The sequence below is a fragment of the Genypterus blacodes genome, unplaced genomic scaffold (genome assembly GCF_046128005.1).
Source record: "Genypterus blacodes isolate CSIRO-AG114 ecotype Tasmania unplaced genomic scaffold, CSIRO-AGI_Gbla_v1 ptg000067l_1, whole genome shotgun sequence".
NCBI classification, from domain to species: Eukaryota; Metazoa; Chordata; class Actinopteri; order Ophidiiformes; family Ophidiidae; genus Genypterus; species Genypterus blacodes.
In genome coordinates this window covers 6,319,312-6,341,703 of record NW_027466879.1, presented here as the reverse complement: position 1 = coordinate 6,341,703, position 22,392 = coordinate 6,319,312, and the positions used below count along the sequence as shown (strand labels likewise).

At 43.8% G+C, this 22,392-nt stretch overlaps 3 protein-coding genes across 8 annotated transcripts; 2 read left to right on the top strand and 1 right to left on the bottom strand.

Moving 5' to 3' along the window:
- The first annotated feature begins 2,470 nt into the window (after nucleotides 1-2,470).
- Nucleotides 2,471-5,956, top strand: znf319a (zinc finger protein 319a). The gene has a single exon (XM_076156138.1). It carries the CDS (start codon nucleotides 2,591-2,593, stop codon nucleotides 4,373-4,375), a length of 1,785 nt encoding a protein of 594 aa, XP_076012253.1. The 5' UTR covers nucleotides 2,471-2,590; the 3' UTR covers nucleotides 4,376-5,956.
- Nucleotides 5,957-7,104: 1,148 nt separating this feature from the next.
- Nucleotides 7,105-13,334, top strand: LOC143004478 (casein kinase II subunit alpha'-like). Of its 5 annotated transcripts, none has more exons than XM_076155372.1 (13): nucleotides 7,105-7,294; nucleotides 7,811-8,184; nucleotides 9,167-9,278; nucleotides 9,432-9,533; nucleotides 9,696-9,746; nucleotides 9,936-9,995; nucleotides 10,230-10,313; nucleotides 10,502-10,612; nucleotides 10,874-10,975; nucleotides 11,213-11,313; nucleotides 11,901-12,049; nucleotides 12,311-12,398; nucleotides 12,881-13,334. In XM_076155372.1, exons 2-12 carry the CDS (start codon nucleotides 8,078-8,080, stop codon nucleotides 12,382-12,384), a joined length of 1,053 nt encoding a protein of 350 aa, XP_076011487.1. In that variant the 5' UTR covers nucleotides 7,105-7,294; nucleotides 7,811-8,077; the 3' UTR covers nucleotides 12,385-12,398; nucleotides 12,881-13,334. The 5 variants fall into 5 exon arrangements, with proteins under 5 accessions (XP_076011487.1, XP_076011489.1, XP_076011485.1 ...); XM_076155374.1 differs by having other exon boundaries at nucleotides 7,105-7,343; XM_076155370.1 differs by having other exon boundaries at nucleotides 7,105-7,409; nucleotides 7,864-8,184.
- A 306-nt stretch (nucleotides 13,335-13,640) lies between these two features.
- kiaa0895l lies at nucleotides 13,641-20,723 on the bottom strand. 2 transcript variants are annotated; one of them, XM_076155368.1, is made up of 7 exons: nucleotides 20,557-20,723; nucleotides 18,316-19,073; nucleotides 18,078-18,221; nucleotides 17,831-17,963; nucleotides 16,995-17,300; nucleotides 16,790-16,887; nucleotides 13,641-16,619 (listed from the first exon to the last, which is right to left on the bottom strand). In XM_076155368.1, the coding sequence occupies exons 2-7, from the start codon at nucleotides 19,036-19,038 to the stop codon at nucleotides 16,458-16,460; spliced, it is 1,566 nt and encodes a 521-aa protein (XP_076011483.1). In that variant the 5' UTR covers nucleotides 19,039-19,073; nucleotides 20,557-20,723; the 3' UTR covers nucleotides 13,641-16,457. The 2 variants fall into 2 exon arrangements, with proteins under 2 accessions (XP_076011483.1, XP_076011484.1); XM_076155369.1 differs by having other exon boundaries at nucleotides 18,316-19,067.
- Between the last annotated feature and the right edge of the window lie 1,669 nt (nucleotides 20,724-22,392).

The following is a 22,392-nucleotide window of genomic DNA, read 5'->3' as shown; positions in this document are numbered from 1 at the left end:
AGTGTGAGTTCCAAGCTCTAATATCATCTCCGATCGAAATTCCAGAACAACACCTGTTTAAAGAAGCCTAGTGAAAATTACAATGAACGAATACCACGCATAAATTCCGTATATCTACATTATCTAAAAGAAAATACAAATATAATACTTTATATGGTGATACGCTTTACAAATGAAACATATAAAACCTATGAAAGAGCCTAAGAGAAAGATGTAATTTTTGTAACAAATAACTTGTCAGGGTCTGTTTCTTCTTGGTATGGTTCCATTTCTCAGCACACACAAAGGTTAATGGGATTATATAACGATGGATAGATTTATAGTTAATAATAATATTGGGGGCACCTACATTTCTGACATACAGTAGGCCTGAACTGATGGAATCTAACTGTATAAGTGAACCCTATAACCCTACATTAATGAAATGCTCTCCTATTTTGATGCATTCTAGCCTCGCTACAATGTCAACGTATCTTTTGCTAAAACTGTGGGGAGCACCAGGGTGACTGAAGATGAATAATAATAATAAATCCAGCACGCTGCCATCTTAATACACTCTGTCACCAGGATGAGCTGAAATAAACTGAGAAAGTCAAACATGCAAACTGCTACGAATGTGTCGTCTGTCAGTTGTTCATTGGTTTATCTGAGAATACTAAGCAGGTGTGTGAAACAGAGGGGTCCACAGCAAACACACCTCTAACCTTTGACAACAGAGACTGTGAAACATTTATTTATTTATTTTACAAAATGCCAATTAAATATTCCCTCTATTTTCAAAAGAATGTTTTTTTTAAATGCAGCCCAGAGTTAAATGCTATTCTTTTAATACTGACTAAAATAATATAGTTAAATTTGGCTTTTGACTGTCCCCAAAAGACACACACACACACACACACACACGCACACACACTTATGGAGGACTTCCATCACCACCGATTTTATTAACTTTTTCAACTGTAAATACTAATGTATGGTTTAATGTTTGCAATACTGCCCCCTAGTTTAGCAGCTTTGCCTTGAGATATCAATACGAGGAACATGGACACTTTTTTATTCTTTATGTTAGCGTAGTAACACATTTTTAAATACGTATATGTTGTTTATAATAGTTGATAGGCAGTTGGGTGTTAGCGTGTGCAACACTGCCCCCTATCATAAAATTGGAAAACTAACAGTCTGCTATAAGTTTACATTCACCTTTACGTGTGTGTTAATTGCGTGTTCACGTATATTGAAAGAGATTTAAACTTCCAACTAGGTTTGTTTCGTGCTCCTCGTCGTTCCTCCATGACGAAGCGGCGGTAGCAGGACTGCGTGGCGGTTTCCGGTGTCCGTCCGTCTGCAGGAGGATGGCGTCCGGCTTCAACCGCATCCCCCTCACTGCCGGTCCTCCGAACCTCGTCAAACCCTAAGGCGGTCGACCTTAGGGCTATAACGGCTCCGAAACCGAGCCAGGAGTATCTCACGTAAGTTATTTTTTTTGCAATTAATAGTTTAGTGGTTGCGGGTGTGCAGATCTGAGAGGCTTGGCTGCTGGAGGTGAATTTCCCCGCAGCTCCGCCGAGGCCTAGTCTGATTTGGGCTCCGTCTATGAAGGCTTCTATTGAGACCAGAGAACTAACCGTGGCCTTTTCAGTTGAAGGGAAGCTTTGTAGCTTTCTAGTATTTATTCCGTTAGTGTACGCGATCACTGTGCGGGTAATGTGTTCAATGCTGTAGCTGGTGGTCACCCTGAAGCTAGTGCGGTTGGTTAGTAATCACACGTACAAGTAGTGGTTAGCTGTTAGCTACGCTGCCGCAGCTCCCAGACTACATCCTGGAATGCAAACTATTGCGCTGAGTCTACCGTTGAAAATAGACCGTTCTCTGGAGCGAGGATATGGTTTGTTTTTCAAATGCTCACCTGCACAGACCTTTTCGTCGACAACACATAAAATAACTATTTAGTCGAGATGGAGGGACCAAAACATAACGTGTCAAATATACGCGTCGGGTATTAGATGGAGCCCAGGGTCTATTTTTTTTATACTGGTACCCATTTTGCGGAACCCTCTCTAGGAAAACCATGCTATGCTGATGTACACGCACAATATACAGTATATTCACTAGATTCAAGCGTTACCACTTTAACATACGTTTCATTTTTGCCTTTTGAATTATTCAGGAACATGTTTTATGCTGGTTAGCTTGTATTGGTGTTACATTGAACAGTATTGATGTTGAAGTCACTACAGTATGCAACATACACATAATGTAATAGCACAGTATGTGTCTAACAACTGAAATGCATATTGTGCGCTGCTTCTGTCACTGTAATTAATTTTCATGGCTATAACGGAAACGTAGTTGATCAGCCCTGCACTTGTCATTTTGTCATCATGCATGGTATTTACTGATTGTTGTGGTTGCATAATTAAAGTGTCATTTTTGTTGTGTTGCTTGTTTTTCTCCAGGTCTTCTGCTAACACCAAAGGACACTTGTGATTTTAATACAGCACTTATCACCTCACAGCTTTTTTTTTTTAAACACATCAGTCCTCTTAGCTGCGACTGAAATTCTCCCTCTTTGCTGAGCACTGAATCCTACATGCGAAGTGGAAGGATGACGGAGGCGTGGCAGCAACAGCAGCAGCAGCAGCATGCAGTGGCTCCACCCTCTGTAGTGCACACGCTCCCCCAAGCTACGGACAACCCTCTGGGTTGTACTGTATATGGAGTTGTCTTGCAGCCAGATACCTCCCTGCAACAGCCTCAGCATGGCCAGCAGCTTTCTGTGCAGGCCCAGCAACCCTCCTTACAAGTAGGGGGCGAGAGAGGTCACAAGTGTGGAGCCTGTGGTCACGATATATCTCACCTGGCCAACCCTCATGAGCACCAGTGCATGGTCACACAGGACCGTTCCTTCCAGTGCACGCAGTGCATGAAGATCTTTAGCCAGGCAACAGACTTGTTGGAGCATCAGTGTGTGCAGGTGGAGCAGAAGCCTTTTGTGTGTGGTGTGTGTAAGATGGGCTTCTCACTGCTTACCTCCCTAGCCCAGCATCACAATTCTCATGGTAATGGAAACAACCCAATGAAGTGCTCCATCTGTGAGAAGACGTACCGCCCTGGTTCAGGAAATGTCACTCCAACCTCGTCGGCCGCCAACCCTCAGCAGCCCTCCACTGGTGAGACGTCCGGTGGTGGTGCAGCAATAAGTGCCTCTTCTCCCCCTGCGTTTGAGGCCTCTTCACCAGACAGGCCCTATAAGTGTTCAGTGTGCCATAAGGCCTTCCGACATTTGTCAGAGCTGACGCGCCACGAAAGAGTTCATACTGGTGAAAAGCCATACAAGTGTGATGCATGCGACAAGAGCTTCAGCCAGTCTTCACATCTGGCACACCACCAACGTACTCACAGCTCTGAACGTCCATATAAGTGTGCTGTATGTGAGAAGAGCTTTAAGCACCGCTCTCACCTTGTGCGCCACATGTATGCTCATTCGGGTGAGCACCTTTTCAAATGCAATTTGTGTGAGATGCACTTTAAGGAGTCATCTGAGCTCTTGCATCACCAATGTCAGCCAGAAGGAGAACGGCCTTTCCGCTGCGGCTCTTGCGGAAAGAGTTTCAAACGTCCGTCTGACCTGCGCCAGCACGAACGTACACATTCAGAAGAGCGTCCTTTCCAGTGTGAGGAGTGCCAGATGAGTTTTAAACAGCAGTACGCCCTTGTGCGCCATCGTCGCACTCACAAGAATCCTGCTGATCGCCCCTTCAAGTGTAATCTCTGTGATAAGGGATTTCTTCAACCATCTCACCTGCTTTACCATCAACAGGTCCATGGTATGGAAAGTCTTTTTAAGTGTGCATCTTGCCAGAAATCTTTCAGCCAATCAGGAGAGCTGCTGAGACACAAATGTGGCGGTGAAGTGGAGAAGCCATACAAGTGTGACGTGTGTGGCAAAGGTTACAAAAAGAATTCAACGCTACAACGCCACCAGAACTCTCACTGTACAGAGAAGCCGCTGAAATGTTCCCTATGTGACAGGAGGTTTGTGTCCTCCTCTGAGTTTGTCCAGCACCGCTGTGATCCAACCCGCGAGAAGCCACTGAAATGTCCCGACTGTGAAAAGCGCTTCAGGTACTCGTCTGAGCTGCAGCGCCATCGGCGCGTCCACACTGGGGAAAAGCCTTTCAAGTGCGCCAGCTGTGATAAGAGCTTCAAGCAACGTGAGCACCTGGCTAAGCATCAGAGCGTGCACTCGCGGGAAACCCAGTTTAAGTGTGTGTGGTGCGGGGAACGTTTTGTTGACCTTACAGCTCTGCAGGAGCACACAGTCCAGCACACTGCTGAAGGAGAGAATTTCCCTGCAGCTCCCTGCCTCCCATGAGCGCCACCTTCAGTCCTGAGCAGCAAACATACAGGCACCCACCCACACAGGTAGGGTGTGCCTGCCTCCGACATCCCATGTGTAGCCAATGTCATGCACCTGTTACTAACATTTAACGATGTCTGCTCAAAGGCTGCTCTACTTTTAAGACTCAACACATCCTCCTCATCCTTCATTGAGAAAATGGCACAGCAACCTAAATCATCAGGGCAGATAAGTGGCGCCATGGCCGTTACCCTTCCCTTGTTTGGTATTTCATGGAAGAAACTTGAAAAGAACAGGATGGAAAAAGGCTTCTGATATTTGTAAGAAAAACCTTGATTTCTTTTGTTAAGAGCTGAGTGTGGGACCTTATTGTGTGGTTGCATGTGATTGTCTGTTTTGTAAATGGTGTTTATGTTATCAAGAAAGACTGTAAGAACTTTCAGACAGCTGTCATTTTATGTGATCACTTATAAGTTCCTTTTTGAAGTCCACGTGCCTTTTACTCATACTTATTGTGTTCTGTTAATTTCATGTTTGATGTAGCTGAACCCCCCCCCCCACACACACATACACACACCCCAGCAGTATCCTTTCACATAGACTTAGATAGTATCATCTGTTTGTGCATGAGTATTTATCACACTTTAATATCACTGTTGTAATATAGTTTTGGTTCATTTAGGGAAACATAAGGAAAAAAACAAGTGGATTTGTGAACATGTATAGCCTGTGTCCTATGGAAATCTGTGTTGTTGCATCTTTGTATTAAACCGATGACATGCAGGTTATTACTAACACATCCCTGTCATGTCATTCAACACTTGACATGTGCAATAGAACGTGCACATGTTAATATTTATGACTACTGATTCATGGCATAGTCTACTCTGTTATATGGATTGTGTGTATACGCTTATGTAAACATTGAAATATGTATAGTGCTTATGTTACTGGCTTTTGTATTCACTATGAACGAGCTTGCCATATTTTTTGCAAGCGCCGTAGTTTTCAGTTGCAGGTTGATTACGACATGGTTAACATGCCCGGATTTTTAAAAAGCATTGTTTTCGCTCACTCGCCACAAAACTTCTGCTGCATTAGTTACTGTGCGATAAATCTAACATACATTGTTATTTTTCTGAAGAATTGGCCTTGTACACGTCTTCACCGGATTCCAGCCTCTTCTTGGTCCAAACATCTGTTTAGCAGATTACTCGAAGTAGCCTCAAAGTTGCAACTTATGTGTCTGTTTATGCTGAAGATAAAGTATAAATGTGTGTATTTTAGTTAATTGTGTGGATTTCTATATTCTGTACAATCTGCAGTATATTTAAAAGAAGTTTGGGGGGGGGGGGGGGATTTTATGAATTGACAAAGGGAATTAAAGAGGCACCTGAAGGGGCGGGGGATTATGGAATGGATGAGAATTTGCAGTTGTGCCACAGTTTTAAGTTCTGATGAGTCTACTTCAAGCCCTCCGAAGGTAGAATGAAGTGAATGTGTGTTCACTGATTTTACATGTATGGATATCTATATAGACTACATCATACTGTTCATATTCTATACAGACAAAATAAACCACCATTAAGAAAGTTATAGCCTCTATGTTGTACTTCTTATTTTTTATATCAATGTATCCTGTCTGACTCCATCACAGTGTTAATTTAATATTCACTATTTTGTACTATTGTGAAAATTTAAGCTGAAAAATGATAAATTTAAACGTCTTGTTAAATTGGTCGGAGGCGAATCCATTTTAATGTATTATTAATATTTTGAAAGTCATTTAGTTGCTGTGATTTTAGAAATGTAGTATTGATAGCATTTAATTACATACATTTAATGATCTTTAATGATCGATAACTGGATGAACGACTCAGGGCTTGAGGTTCTTCGGCGCTTGGCCGGATTTCCGGTGTATGGGGTGAAAAAAGGAACGTTAAAAACCGTGTGAGTGTGTGTGAGAGAGTGAGAGAATTCGTTTGTATATATGCGTTGTCCAGTCCTGCTCAGCCGTGTAAACGTTTGTTAAATGGATTAAACTTCTCCGTCTCTGTTTGCTTTTCCAGCTGACTCGTGCATCATAGTGAGACGGATTAGTTTTGATGGCTGAATTCTAGCCTGCCGTCAAATGCAACGTATACGTCAGATTCGCATTCATTGCCTTTTACTATGCTTTGAAATATAAGCGGGGTGTTGTTTTACATTAAACGTTATTTTAAGTTATCATTGAATACCAACCGCACCCCTCCGTCACACAGATCAGCGTTTCAAGCACATTTTACCGTGCTATTGTGATCACTGATATAGTGTATACTTATTTGAGTGACAGTCCAGGCTCCAGCGAGTGTATTCCAATAAATACACAAGTTTATTTAAGTATACAGTATATTGGCTGTTTTGTACTTGGTTATCAGGCAGTGCTGTTAATTAAATCTTCATTAAAAACAAACAAAATTGCCTTTACAAATCAAATACACCGTGTTTGCAGGTAAATAGTTGGACCATGACGATTTCAAAAATGTTTCTCAATTTACTTGCTTTGTAAATAAATGGCAATATTACTCTATTTACCCACTATTGTAGCTGTAAGATGGATCATTAATAAATGTGTTCGGTACAGGAAGTGTTTATATAAAGGGATAATAAAGATTGCGATATAATAAGAGTGTTTTATCGTGTTAGTTCCAATCGTTAACTTAATAATCCTCAATTGTTTATTGGGTCACTGGGCTTCTGCAGCTTTTACTTCCGGGTGATGTTTACTGCAGCAGGAGCTCCACCAGGACTCTGCTGCTACTAACCCGCACTGGATGATCCATCACCGCCCGTCTGAGGACGTTATTCATCCACACATACTGCACGGTTTACGGTCTCCGTGCCCGGCGATAACAGCGGTGCACGCAAAACAGAGGATCCCCGAAAGCTAACGAGGTAACGGGCGGACTTCCTCTGAGCTCGGATATTGCAACATTTCTCCGAGGTAGCGTTAGCTGGCTAACATTTGTCACTTATTGATATCGCGGTCGCCAAACGGTCGAATGAACTTGTAAGTGTTCTACTGACATTTTCCTTACAATATTTCGTGCGTATTGTTTGTGTGGCATTTGAGGCTCCGTTCTGTGTTATTTTTGAATTGCTGTGTAGGAGAACAAGTAACGAGAGCTAGGTTAAGTGGTTTAGCTAATTAATGCTAGCTAGCTCGCGAAAATGGCCTACGAATGTTGTGCCACATTTTGTATCCCTGCTCAAGCTACCTGTTTTCCAAGCTATGGAAAAACAAATTGACCAAGGAAAATGCGCGCCGTTTGCTACACAGTTTGTTCCTTGCTTGACGGGAACCTTATTCTTAAGGGATACCAAATTGAACGCGACACCTGCACTCTGTCATATTGCCTCTCATTCCTGCTCTCCCCCCTCTGTTCTCTCCTCTTCTCTGCCTCGCTGTAGCTGGCGGGTCTCCACCCCATCCTGTCCAACATCGTGACTAATATTCTGCTCAGGGGGCTCACACACTCCGTGTTTGTAGCTCAGTCTGTCCGCACAGCAGCTGCCTTGGTGTCGCCTGACGCCTGTCATCTCAGAGCTCCAGCAGCCCGAGCCCATGGTGAGCGCAGCGCTGGGGTCTTGAGTCATAGTTGGGAAGGTCTGTGCGCTCCCTTCCAGTACCGGGACAAGAGGTCTTCATTGGAGGGGAAAAGAGCCACAGCGCGAGCGATGCCGGGATCCACGCCGGCCAGCAGCAAGGCTCGGGTGTACACCGACGTCAACACGCAGAAGAACAGGGAATACTGGGACTATGACGCACATGTGCCAAACTGGAGGTACAGTCCGAAAGCAACTTCAATCTTAAAAAAAAAGACTTATTCAGGTGTTGTCTACTTATGGAATAAACGCTTTTCACTAGAGCAACCTCACACGTGACAGTTTTATGGTTTAATTTGACATTTTACAAGTCAAATCCTTCTATGGTCTCCACAATCTTCTCTGCTGTGAGACGTTAGGCCATTTAAAAAAGAAACGCATTCCCTCGATCCCTTGTTCATCCACCTTTTCTTCCATATTAAAGGGGAACTGCTGATTTAAAATTGCAAAAGCAGTTTATTGTCACAATGAACACGATTCAGCCCATGACAACCATATAAAGGCTCATTTGACCGTAGATTCAGGGGAAAATGAGCATTATGACATTAGAAGGGAGACATCCTGTAGTGCTGCAAACTAAAGCCACACCAACAAATGGAGGTGGGAGGGCGGTTGAGTTTGAGTTCCCACTATCGGGTCTAAGATGTTAAGGAAATGTACTCTAATAGAAACAAGGAAATGGTCATATGTGGTCAAATGAGACATGTTATTTAAACGGTGTCAGTACCGATGATGCGTCCGTTGTCAGCAGAGTTGGAGCTCCTGTGTAGAGCATGTGTTGACTTGGAGTGTGTTTGCACTGATAATGAACAATGCAAGGGCACACAGATAACACTGTGAATGTTACTTTGTATTGGGATTTTCCCCCAGACAACAATACAGAATGTGAAATATAAGCCACATGCATCAGATCCACCCAGAGATACACTCCGGTTTCAGTTCCAATCAATCAAATCTGATTTCTCCAGGAAGCCCCGTCACTTTTCCTTTACTTGCTTCTCTGAGGAGATTTTGTGGAATTTGTTTGAAGAGCAAATGTGGAGTAATGTGTGTAACATCTAAACTTCTCCTGTGGGTAACTCCTGCAGAACAAACATTCATATCCAGCGTTTCTGTCTTGTGTTTCTGTGCCGTTCCATGTTTTCACTTTCTCTCCCCCAGTAATCAAGACAACTATCAGTTGGTGCGTAAATTGGGTAGAGGGAAGTACAGTGAAGTATTTGAGGCCATCAACGTGACCAACAATGAGAAAGTGGTGGTGAAAATCCTGAAGGTGAGCCTGTACTTCCCCTCGTCATCATGTTTAGAGTCCAGTGGTTCCCAAACTTTTTTTCTTTCGCGCCTGAAACGGTATTCAATTCCAGATATTTGGGGAAGTCCCTGTTAAATATGGAGGCAACATATTCTGTGTGTCTTTACTGTGTAGCCTGTCAAGAAGAAGAAGATCAAACGCGAAATCAAAATTCTTGAAAACCTGCGCGGCGGCACCAACATCATCCGCCTGGTGGATACGGTCAAAGATCCAGTGGTGAGTTTGAGTCCTGCAGGTATTTGAGCGCATGCTGCTCTGCTACCAGTGGTAGTCCAGCCATGCTTGTGACCGTGTGTGTGTGTGTGTCCATGCAGTGATAATATCTCCACCCACCTGCTCTTCTCCTGAGTTACGCCTTGTGTTATCCTCTCTTTGCAGTCCAGAACACCAGCGCTTGTCTTTGAGTGCATCAATAACACAGATTTTAAGGTACTTATGTTTGGCCGGGATCATACATGCAAAACTACTAGCAGGGTTTCATCCATGCAAAGGCATTTAAACCCATTCTTATTAACGCATTACCTTCAGGTTGTTTTACATGTATAGAGGCCAAATGAATGGCTGTCCTGGTGTAATTAAGTCTTTTATACATGTTTGTTTGTTTGATTTGCTTTGTAGGAGCTTTACCAGAAGTTGACGGACTTTGATATCCGTTACTACATGTATGAACTCCTCAAGGTAAGGAAGGATAGAAGAGTGATTACTGCTTTAGTCTACATCTGTGTGTGTGTGTGTAGCACAATATGAGAAGTTTTTGTGCCCTAAATCATCCCACATGTGTGTGATAGTAAAGCTTTTTGACTCTGTGTGTGTGTGTGTAAGGTGATTAACAAGCACAAATTGACACTTTTGTGAATCATGTGAAGGTGATGTTATCGGCTGAGTATTGAACAGTGTGTGTCTGTGTTCCAGGCGTTGGATTACTGTCACAGTATGGGGATCATGCACAGGGACGTGAAGCCCCACAATGTGATGATCGACCACCAGCTGAGAAAGGTGAGAACTACGGCAGCGTTACACCGTCCAGTGTTGAAACGACTAATCTACACAATATATACAATTCAAGAGAGTCTGAAGTAAGAAAAGCAACAGGCTGGCCTCTTTGTGTCTGCTTGGTTTGTGTGTGTGTGTTGCTGGGGGTCATCATGTGCAGTCTAATGTGCGTTTTCCCTCCTGTGGCATAGTTGCGCCTCATAGATTGGGGTTTGGCCGAATTTTACCATCCTGCTCAGGAATACAATGTCAGGGTGGCTTCCCGCTATTTCAAAGGCCCTGAGCTGCTAGTGGATTATCAGGTGAGTGCTGCTGGGAAACACACACACACACACACACACACACACACACACACACACACACACACACACACACACACACACACACACACACACACACACACACACACACACACACACACACACACACACACACACACACACACACACACACACACACACACACACACACACACACACACACACTGGCCTGCTTTGTACTTGGAACAGACTGTTCTCTATCCTCTCTCTCTCTCCGCCTCATCCTTGGTGTTGTGTCTGCAGATGTATGACTATAGTTTGGACATGTGGAGTCTAGGCTGCATGTTGGCGAGCATGATCTTCCTGAAGGAGCCTTTCTTTCACGGCCAGGACAACTATGACCAGGTGAGTGAAGAAAGAGAGAAGGAGAACCACAGTGATTAATGAACGCCAAGGCAGCAGTCACTTGAACCTCAAAATGATATCTAAATGGTTTGTTTGATCAATATTGGCTGATTGGATGACTTATGGTTTCAGCACTGCACTCTGGGTTTCATATTTATTACCCACAATCCTTTGCAACAGTGATTAAAGTGCTTCTGAAATGTGGATCAATGGTTTCTCTGCTTATTCTCATTCCAGCTGGTCCGCATCGCAAAGGTTCTTGGCACGGATGAGCTCTTTGGTTACCTGCACAAGTATCACATAGAACTGGACACTCGCTTCAAAGACCTGCTGGGCCAGTAAGTCACAGCAGAGGAGAGGAAGTGATGTCTTACACTTCCTCTTATCAGCACAAATGCTTTCAATTATATCCAAACTGGTGAAGCTGGTGAGCGGGGACGTCGGTCACGCACGGACGCTCTGATGCCTTTCAATAAGATTCAGGGGCAGCACTTCCTGTTTAAGTGGCAGCTCCCATAATGCATCATAAAGAAGGGCATAATTGAACACAGCTTGGAAGTATTGTGCTTGCAATCTGCTCCCAGCTGACAAAATCCTCTCTGACAGCAGAGAGGACGCAGGTTTCCTAAAGCAAAACTGACAGAACGACACGCACCAGGGGAAATATGAAGTTTCACTTTACTTCACTGTAAACGCTGAGATGTGACTTCATTAGACAACAAATCAAATTGTGTTTTGGCGTTCGGTTTGAGAGGGAAGTTTTTGAAGAGTTCATTAAAATGTCTACCAAAGTGAAGTGAGTCTGAATCACAGCGACTCAGTGAGATTGACATCCAAACCACTCGTACTTGTAAACGTGTCAGCCTGTAGATACGTTTGTAGTTTTCCTAGAGGAGTCGTACTTAATTGCAAGTTGTGTGTTCAGGCAAACACGGAAGCGCTGGGAGCAATTCATCCAGACGGAGAACCAGCACCTGGTGAGTCCCGAGGCTCTGGACCTGCTGGACAAGCTGCTGCGCTACGACCACCAGCAGAGGCTGACCGCTGCTGAGGCCATGCAGCACCCATACTTCTGTAAGTACCACTGTGAAGGTACACACAGTAAGAGCTATTACCTGAACAGTGTCATCTGACAAGGACCAATATCCAGCAGGTTTTCTATCCTGCCTTTAAATGAATTACTTCTACCTGCTACCCCAAGTATTTCAGAGAATGGAGGCCAATAGATGTGATGGAAGGATTCCACTCAGCCAACAGTCAACAGAGAAATGGACAGAAATGTTAAGTGTTGTTTATGATACAGTGAGTGTGTGTGTGTGTGTGTGTGTCTCTTAGATCCTGTGATGAAGGAACAGGCAAACACCAATATGGATGGCACAAAGGCAATAAGCAGCTCGAATGCAACATGATAACCAGGAAGGAGGTAAACGCAACCGCCAGCATTGTTTCTAATTTTATTAAACCACCAGGACTACAGCTGCTTCTCTCTACAGACCTTCAACTTTAGTTTGTAGTAAAAATGACAAGGGAATAGAAATGAATTGTTCAAGTAATTTGCAGTAATTGTTGGGTAAAAAGTGTGTGCTTGTGTTTTTGAGGCAGCAGCGTTTAAATAACAAAAGGTAAACAATCGGATGCAGTAACCGGATTATAAAATATCCCAACATTTGCAAAGCTTTACCCCGAAGATGAATTCACTTTGTTTAATAAGAATCAGTTCATTGTGGATTCAATGTCAACTGTGATTGAATAATTGGCTAATTAATTGGTTTCATCACAAACCTTGGGAATCTGTATCTATGAAATGAACAGGCGTGTTGTTGTAAATGTTGTTTATCATGAAGCCACGGCTGCAGGAGACGAGTCAGTATTTGCTGATTGTTCTTTCATTCTATATTCATTCAGGAAGAAACTTTGTTACCTCAACTTGTGACCTTTTTGTGGCAGAAACCTCTGCCTCTACATCAACAGCCATACTGGAGCAAGATGTCAATTTACACAAACACACACACGGATTAAACTTGTCCCCTTCCCTCCCCCCAACAAAGGCCCGGGGAAATCAGCGCTGCTTGATCCGAGTCACAAACACATCAGATCTGAGCTTTTGACCACAATCCCCCATCCCAACACCTCCCCCCCTCCCCCTCCTCCCCCTCCCCTCCTCACTCTGTTTTAAAACGAGCAAAATGACTGTTGTTGGATCAGAATCAAGCCAGTGTTGTGCTGTAAGACGTGTGTCCGTTATGCCATTGTGGTCACCTGAGATCCAATTCCAGGTATTAGCACTGAGTGGCATGGAGGCTGTTTTTCTGCTATGGATAGAACAAATGCTATATTGAAAATAAGAGAATAAACCATTTTTATTTAAAAGACGCGTTTGCCTGTCATTCCTGACGACAAATCACTAAGATGAAGCCTCCTGGTGAATAATGGCGTGAGTTTATACTGTAAATGTTTTTGGCTTCACCTGTGGGTTTTAGTCTCCTCTGCTCACACAGCTGACAAGCTCATTCAAATGTGTTTAGCCCGTCGAGACATCTGGGAATTCTGAGGTTTAGCTCACGACTGAAGGTGTGAACGATGTCAGAAACATTCTTACTTGAATGACAGAATGGTTGAGCACCATCTCTTGTTTTGCTGAGTGGATACAGATCAGAGCTCCGTCTGCCAGGTGTGCACTTATGTTTTTAATAAATAAACTGAAAATTCAAGGTGTTTTCCCCATTACATGAAACATTGTGCAACATTCGTGCGATACAAACAGGTGCATTCGTTTAGCAGAGAGCTGGCTGAGGTTTGGTCAGTTGACAATAAACCGACTCACGATAAAAAAATACTACTTAGCAAATGGCTAAAGTGTAAACAGCCAAAAATCCTAATTAATTAAAAATGTTCATATTTTGGAGATTTAATTTAGGGACAGATTGAGACCAACAGGCCTGCTTTGCTGAACCCAGGTCCTTTGGCTGTGAACCTGGTTTTCAGCCTGTCAGTAAAGGTCCCAGTATGTTCGTATACATCTCAAGGGCCCAACAGGTAACCTTTGTCTTTGTGTACTCCTGATATCTCCCCCTGCTCCAAATATCACACCAGCAATTGAAAAGCCAACACGACTGATCACTGTTCCAGATGTGTTCACTCTCGTTTGCCTCGCGATACTGGGGCCTGAAGTATTCAGTCGGTTTAGCCCAAGCTACTAAACGAATGCCCTGATCGACATTTTGAAGTCTAAATAACAAACACAGTAGAAAGCAGTCTATAAATACTTGGGTAGCTACAGCAGATGAGCTCAGCACCCATCAAAGGCACGCCTACCAGCACCCTACTTTCTCCTCAGCCAGTGACCCACATCTGACAAGTCTACATGAGGGAGAAATGCTGAATCCAAATGTTCACATGTACCTGGACTTGACTGGTCGACTTCCTCTTCCATCACATAAACATAAACTAGAAACAAGCTCTTTACCTCTACGGAAGTAAAGTAGATGTGGTGTAACATCGAGTTGTAGTTCTGCTAAAGTTTCTTTATTGTTCTACAGCATCCATCAGGATCTTGCATGTATATTTTTGTAAACCTGATTTCTGTTTGTTCCTTCAAACTCCAGTTGAATTTTGCCCTCCAACATCAACAACATCGTCATTAAACCATGCTGCCCTGATTTTCTCCATTTCAGTTCTTTGTTCTTTCCGGTTTTATGTCGCGGCAAACAAATAGTTGTAACTACTACTGGCTCAGGCACAGGGGTTTGGAACCGATCAGTCCTGCCTCCTGGGTCCTGTTAGGTCCTGTGAGTCCCACGTCAACCAGGAACCAAAAATGGAAATGTAATGGTACAAACATTCCATTTTACTTACTGATATGAAGTCACTCATACTTAGAATGACCATGACCCCATCCACAGCTCACCAGGGGGTCACTGAGTAGTTTAATGAAAAAACTCACCACACCACCAATAGTTTTTTTTGTTTTGTTTAAAGAGTCGTTTCAGCACTCCAGTATCTATGCCAAGGCACAATTCTTCTCTTCTCTTATCTATGCACACACACAGCTCGTGGACAGATGTGGAGATTGGCCTGTTACTGCTCTCCTCCTATTCAGATGGAGAGTTGCTTTTAGTTGGTGATGTCTTTTTTTGGACCTGCAGTGGCATCAACCCAGCAGCATCATGTTTAGAGTGTGTTACAGGTTGTTTCTGTATCAGCTTCTGGAGTGCAACAACAGAACATTCAGTGTACACTGATGTGAAACGTCTGGTACTATTGCAGTATTTGGTATTCCATGGTTATAAATAATATTGTAACTGGTTAACTTTCTGCCCATGAGGACCCAGTTTGCCCGTCCAGGCAGTTTCAATGACATTTGGATTCAGCGACTGACTGGATCACGCTGCTTTTCTAAAAGCCCAACAGTGTATCAGAGGTGCCGCCTCGGCACATCTGACTGACTGACATGGTCACACAGCAAAAGAAAGTTTGGTTGCCGCGCATGTGGGGAGCTTTGGGGGAAGGGTGACATCACAGTGGCACTGATATTGAAAGACCACCAAGGACACTTTGTTAAGACAGGGGCAATACTGAGTATCTTTGAATAACACTGAGATATTGTAAAATCCCCCCAGGGGATGTTTTAATACTTGATTGAGTCTAGTGGCACTTTAAAAGAGTTTCCCCCCCCCCAGGGTTTAAGAAGTAATGTGTCCTTGGTGTCCTTTTCACATTGCAATAAAATCTAGGGCATAAAACAATGAACTCTACAAAAAAAGGCAGATATAAAGCTGATACCATACACATTCACTTTGTTTTCTGCAAGTAAAAACTTAAATAATTGCATAAGTAAAACATAATGAGGCATATTGGAAACTGTACACGATGTATTAGCACTGTCCTGTAGAGGCGTCGGATGCAGTGATTATGTATGTGCGCGGAAAAAAAATGTATACGAAATATGATCTTGGTTACATCTGGAGTCGCAGTACTGAGGTAACTTCATAATGGGAGAAATCTGTGAACGTCACAAAGACAAGAGAGAGCTGGGTTCCTTCAAATCATGTCTGATTGCATTATTATTAAAAAAATCCTACTTTTGATGTTTGGATTGATCTTTTTCAGATGAGTTTGCTGTTAAGAGCAGAATTAAACATCGCACAATCATTTCAAAGGAAACCACACACACCTCAGGTTTAAAAATAATAATAATTCAGTAAAAAAAAACCTATAGGAACACTGATTAGATGTGTTGACACTGTAGCATCAAAGTGTCAACACAAGTCTTAGATTGGCGAAACCCAGCTCTACATAAGCATGCATCAGACAGAAGTGACAATTTAGATAGAGGTGATAAGTGTGTAAGTCCCTTTGTTTTCTTCATTCAGTTTTTCTTTTTTAAATCGACGAAATAAAGCATTGATTATATCGTTCGTTTCACGTGATATTCAGGCTTCCCCAGGATACGACAAGCTCGGCTCGCTCGGGTTCGTGCGGGTCAAGGCAGCAGCTGTTGGAGCGCCGTGTCGTCCAGCTCGTTCACCGCCACGATGTGATCCAGGTGCTGCAGGTAGCGCTCCTGGTCCTGCATGAAGTGTGGGATTCGGGTCCTGCGGCGTGTTGCCAGGTTCCTCAGCCTCTCCACATCTTCAAAGGACACCTGAGGAGGAAAGTTTATCTTCTAAAGCTTCTAAAATATCACAAATATCTTTTCTTCAATGTTTAATTACTCAGTTTAAATACTCAGAGGCCTGGTATTCACAAGCTTTTACATTGAACAGACGGTTTAATGTTTCATAAAGGCACTCATTTGATTGCAGAAACACTGACCTTGCCTAAAGAGGTCAACATCTTGAAGTCGATCGTCCTCCGATGCCGAAGAATCCGCAGAATTCCATCCAGGTAAACTTGATCTTTACTGAAGCAACCTGAAAAACACAGCAGGAACATTTAATAATTAGTTTTGCAACAAAAGGGTTACAGCGCAGTGTAGCTGTATATCCCAGTGTGTGTGTGCATGTGTGTGTGTGGTCACCTGACTGGGCCGTGTCCGTCTGGCCCCTTTTGGCACGCAGACAGTACTCCCAGCGGACGTCCGGGTCCTGGACGAAGCAGGCGATGTGACCGAAGAGCTGGCTGAAGCTCATGCTGGCGGCGTGATGCACGGTGTAGTAGAGCAGGGCTGCGCGCCACAGGTAGGGCTGTTTCCGTAGCAACACACTGTGCAGACTGGCCAGCCCCTCCTCTGTGGGATTGGCTGGCTTAAGGCCAAACTGCTTCCTGTTTTCAGCGGAGGCCCACGGCTGCAGATTGTTGTTCACCCCTCGCAAATAATGTGTGCCTGAGGGAACAAAGGGGCCACGATGAAGAAAATACACACCAGAGTTTCATTTTAAAACATGCAGGGTTTAGGTAAGGCTGTGTGCTAATGATGAAGATAGAAGATGATGGATTTGATTTTAATATTGCTGAATTTTACACTGCCTTATTTACATTTGAATCACAGATTGTACCTTCAAGTGTATAGATGTGACATTTTGCTACTTGCATAATAATATAACATGTTTTCAATGTTATAAATGTTAAATTCTGTGCTTATTATTCATGATTTTTTTTCTCTCTGTCCAGTAGATAATTGGCCCAATCTGATGTCATGTTGACTCTGTTGTCTGTTGGTTTGATAGCAGGAGATGTAAACAGTTAGGCTGGACACATCTCACACTCAGCATGGGGTCAAATCTGATCTCATAGCTCAAGATTGAATCAAAACCTGCAACACGTGACAGCGAACAGATTCACAAAGCGAGCCAGATTGAGTTAATATCCCTTGTTATCACAGTGAGTGGCAGTGAGAGTGCTGCGGCCGGGTACCGATCTCGTGTCTCAGCATCCCCTCCAGCCAGTGCTGCCGAGCTCCGGCCAGGTTGATGGTGAGAGTGGGACGGCAGCTCTCCACCATCATCACCGCCTGAGACAGCAGCTCATCCGACAGACGCACGACAACCTGAAGACAGAACACACACAGGAATGAGATCACTAGCAGCCTCACCTCTAGTTTGACCTCTAGTTGGAAGAGAATTTGGATTTGACCAGGTTAGGGTTGATTTCCTGTGCTCACCTCTCCTACACAGCCCTCCTTCTGCAGATATTTGCGTACAGCAGCCCACACCTGACTCTTCGGCAGCACAGTGCCACCTGTCACGTCCTCAAACTTCTCATAGGTGCCAAACTTCTTCAGGACACACTCCATGATCCCAACTGCCTGCAGTCAGATAGACCAACACACACGTTAGACTGGACTTGAAAGAGCATCTGCCTCAAGCTACGGTAGGATGTTTGATCCAGACCAGACGTACCTGTTTGAGGAAGAGCCCCGAGCCCTCCCTGTACTTCTCCAGAACGCTCTGCGGCTCGGGCTGCATGTATTCAAACTGGGGCTCGTACTTGTAGTCGGCCTGGAAGAAAGCCTGCTTCTCCTTCTCCAAGTTCAAAGGCCTGAGTGCTACAAGGAGGCAGGGCCTGGAGGGCATAGGCATTGACGTTCCCCCCACCCCCTTAGCGATGTGGGGCAGGGAGGTGGCGGGTCTCATTTGCCCCCTGCTGGGCCGAACACCCAGAGGGTAGTTGACGGAGCAGGTGCTCTCACTGCGTCGCATCCAGCCGCCGGGGCCCAGGCTCAGGCTGGTCAGGCTGCGAATGGGAGGCGAGGGGACGGCGGCACCGCTGCGCCACGGAGGCTGCAGGATCCGCCTATCCGCCATCTGCTCCTGAGAACCTCGCCGGCGTTGGGGCGCGATCTCCAGGCTGAGGGGCCGGCGGAGAGGCGGCCTGGGCGTGGCCCCGCCTTTCGATGGCCTTTTCTCTACTACCTGGGTCTGGTCAGAGGTCGTCTGGAAGGGAAGTCCGTTATGAATGACTTTCTCCCCTTTGGTGACATTGTTCCTCCTGGCCTGCGGTCGGGGGGGCGTGGAGGAGCTGCTGGTGTTCGCTCCGTCCTCCGGCTCCAACAGGTCCCTGCTGCTCCCAACACTCTCATCCTCAACCTGATCCATGCAGACTTCCCCTTGGTCCAAAACCATCCCCACAGCTGCTGCACGTCTCTCCAGCCCTGTTGCTGCGGGCAACACAAGCAGATCACAGTACAACACGGGTGTCTGTCAACACTGACCCCAAAATACACAACAGAATTAAACAGGACATCAATGAAACAAACCGTCTACATCTTCTGTATCAAACTTCAAATAGAGCTCTTTTTTCCTCTTCTTCTTTCTATTCTTCTTTCTCATCTTCGTGTTATACACTACTATCATTGGAGAACGTGCGTGTACGTCTAAACAACAAACCGCCTTCCTCCAATCACGTCCACACTTGCCAGACGCATTGCTCAGGGCTCCAGCGTTTACACCGGGCTGTGAACCTTTCATTACACTGACATTATTGTTTATGATTTATCAGAATAGCCAAATATGATAACCAGGGAGACATGAAGGGAACACGGGAATGATGTCACGATAATAGCGGTGGGAGGATGACATCGTGCGGACGTCATGATTAAAGCAGTGGGAGTCCGGTCCATGTAGTGTAGATGGTGTTACAGCTACATGCAAGTGGGATTGAATCTGAATCCACCCTCTTCATCCAGGTAAAGTAAATCCACAGCCATGGTGTAAATGTAAACGGGACACATTGAGATTGGAATGCAGCCTGACCTGCCAAAGTGTATTATGAATGCAGTTAAGCATGTTTTGTGATGCAATCCCCTTAACGGTAAGTAATTGTTTTAAATGTGAGTGTATTTGAATTTGATGTGAGAATAAGACAAGCACTTAATGTGTAATAATCAAACATAAAGCGTATATATTTTCAGATCTACTTTAGAATTAAACATGTCTGATGTTTGGTTGATAAAGTCTGATCCTTGTACTGAAAGGTTTGACTCAGCAGTCCTGCAGGGTTAATAAATAACAACACAGACTGGCACATTTTTTAAGCCCAGTACTTTATTATTATTTACTGTTTATCAAGCAAAGCAATATCTGCTGATTTTTCAATGTTTTCTATCATTGTACAGCTGTTGCCACTGCAGCTACCATTGCATAGTTTCATCATCACGTGCAGTATATGTGGATTTATTTCATTATATTGTTCATTTTAACACAACTGGTGTCATGTAGTTGTTGATGGGGTTGACAGAGGGAATGTGAGAGAGAGAGAGAGGGAGAGAGAGAGAGAGGGGGGATCAATTTTCCTCGCTATGACATCTTTAACCTGATTTAATGGATGATCAGTCACACATGCAGCCTCACACGAACAAGAACCTTTACCACAAGTCAGCCTCTCTAAAATCGTAGTTTAACTTTTACTTGTGTTTAAATAGAAATATATAATAATCTGATTTAAGACCCTTCAGTGTAAGAATCTGAGCGAAATGACCGACAGCTGAGTTTCTGCGGGAGAACAAACAAATCTGTCAGCTCTGCCCAGCAGCAGCAGCAGCAGCGGCGGGGCTGTAACAGAAAGTGAACCCTATAAAAACCTCTTTTTCCTTTAAGCTAACTCCTTAAACCGGACACATGCAGATATTAACGTATAATTACCGGCGGTTTCGGTGGAGGTATTGTCAATTTCAGCTTTGTCTTCCACCCATGACGCCTGCAGCTCCTCGGGCTGAGCGGCTGGAGGAGGATCCTGGGCGGATAGCGGTACGAGCGAGGCCTGGACCGCCTGCCTGCCTGCGCCGGCCAGGAAGCGCCGGCCAGGAAGCGGCGGCTGTGTTGGAAGATATGACGCAGCACCCCGTGCGTGCCGCTACGCTGCGTGATGACGTAGTACGCTCCAAAGGACGTAAAAGAGGAAAAGGAAGGGATACATCTACTCTACAAATGGGCGGTACATACTTCCTTACCCACATAATAATCACAACCATAACATAACCATAATCATAACATTCACCATCATCGTCTATAGACCTAAAATTAATTCAGATTTCCAGTCATTGATACACAAATATTAATCTGCGCTGTAAACACCTGAATGTGTATTTTCGCTTTTTTCTTCTTTCGTTTTAACTTGAGCTAAGTGGAGCTCCAGTATGACAAATCCCACCACCATGACTGTGAAACCAATAATGAGAGCAATACAATAGGTACAAAAATAGAGTTTAATAGAGCTAATTCTGATAAGAGCAGTATCACTCATGAAAATACATATTAACACACACAAAATATATTAAGGCAATCTAAGGATATAGATTTAGCACATCACTACCATCAAATTATTAAAAGTATTATTCACATGTAATCAGTAATATCACTTGGTTTACAACAGTTTGAGCGCTGACGTCTTCATTGTTTCAGATATCTCACAGCTGTTACTTTTCATGAAGTAAGTTGACACTTTTCTGTGTAATCTTCAGATGTTATTGCTTGAAGTGCTGCAACAGCAAAAGACAGACATTTACAATTAATTACTAAAGCATAACAACATTTACTACAGGAGTACAACATACATGCATAATCATGGACATGTTGCATTCACACATTGAGTTAAAAACAATTTCTCCTTATCTGCATTCTGACTACAATATACTTGGTTCTCAGTATGTGTGTTTCCTCTTTGCTCTATGAATGCAAGCCTATAATTACAATTAAACTTGCTTTTTCATGTGCTTCTCCATATTTGGATACAGATCACATTATAAGGTATGTAATAGTAATTGGAGTAGTGATTGGAGCCTTGTACCGATCTATATCTAGTGACAGATAGTTACCTGTTCTTAAAGGTGGGCAGTCTCTTCAACCAGACAGCATTAGGATCAATACAAAATCGCTTTATCTTGGTTTCAACTCTGTCAAAAGAAACACAGAATAAAAACAATTCAGTTTATAAAACAAAACATTTAAATCTATCCAGAGACACAGCCGGTAAGTAACTTATTTTTCTCAGAAACACTTAAGCTTACTTTGCTTAAGCAGTACATTTTCCAGGCAGTATACTGTATATTTACTTGAGTAATTTGAGTGAAAAGGATTTGAGTCCTTCTTGAGTGATTGTTGGTAACTTACATAACTGCTCTGAGTTTGCAGCCCTCTGGAGTCATGGTCACATTTGTCACCCTGTTTTTGGGAATCTGAGACTTAGCGAAACCTTCACAGCAGCCATCAATAGGTATCACAGGTGGTTTGACTGTGAACACACAAACACACACAAACACACATACGTCAACAAGAAAATTCACAGTTTTGTCTCCTGTACGTCAAACAAATCAAAATGTAACTGACCGGCAGTTGAGAGGTGCATAGAGCTGAGCAGAGCCAGGAGAAGAAGAGTCCGCATCATCTTCATATTTGTCAGACAGAGGCAGGTGTGCTGTAGGATCTGTGTTGGAGATCTGCTGTCGGTCCTACTTATATACAGATGAAGTCCGCATTGTA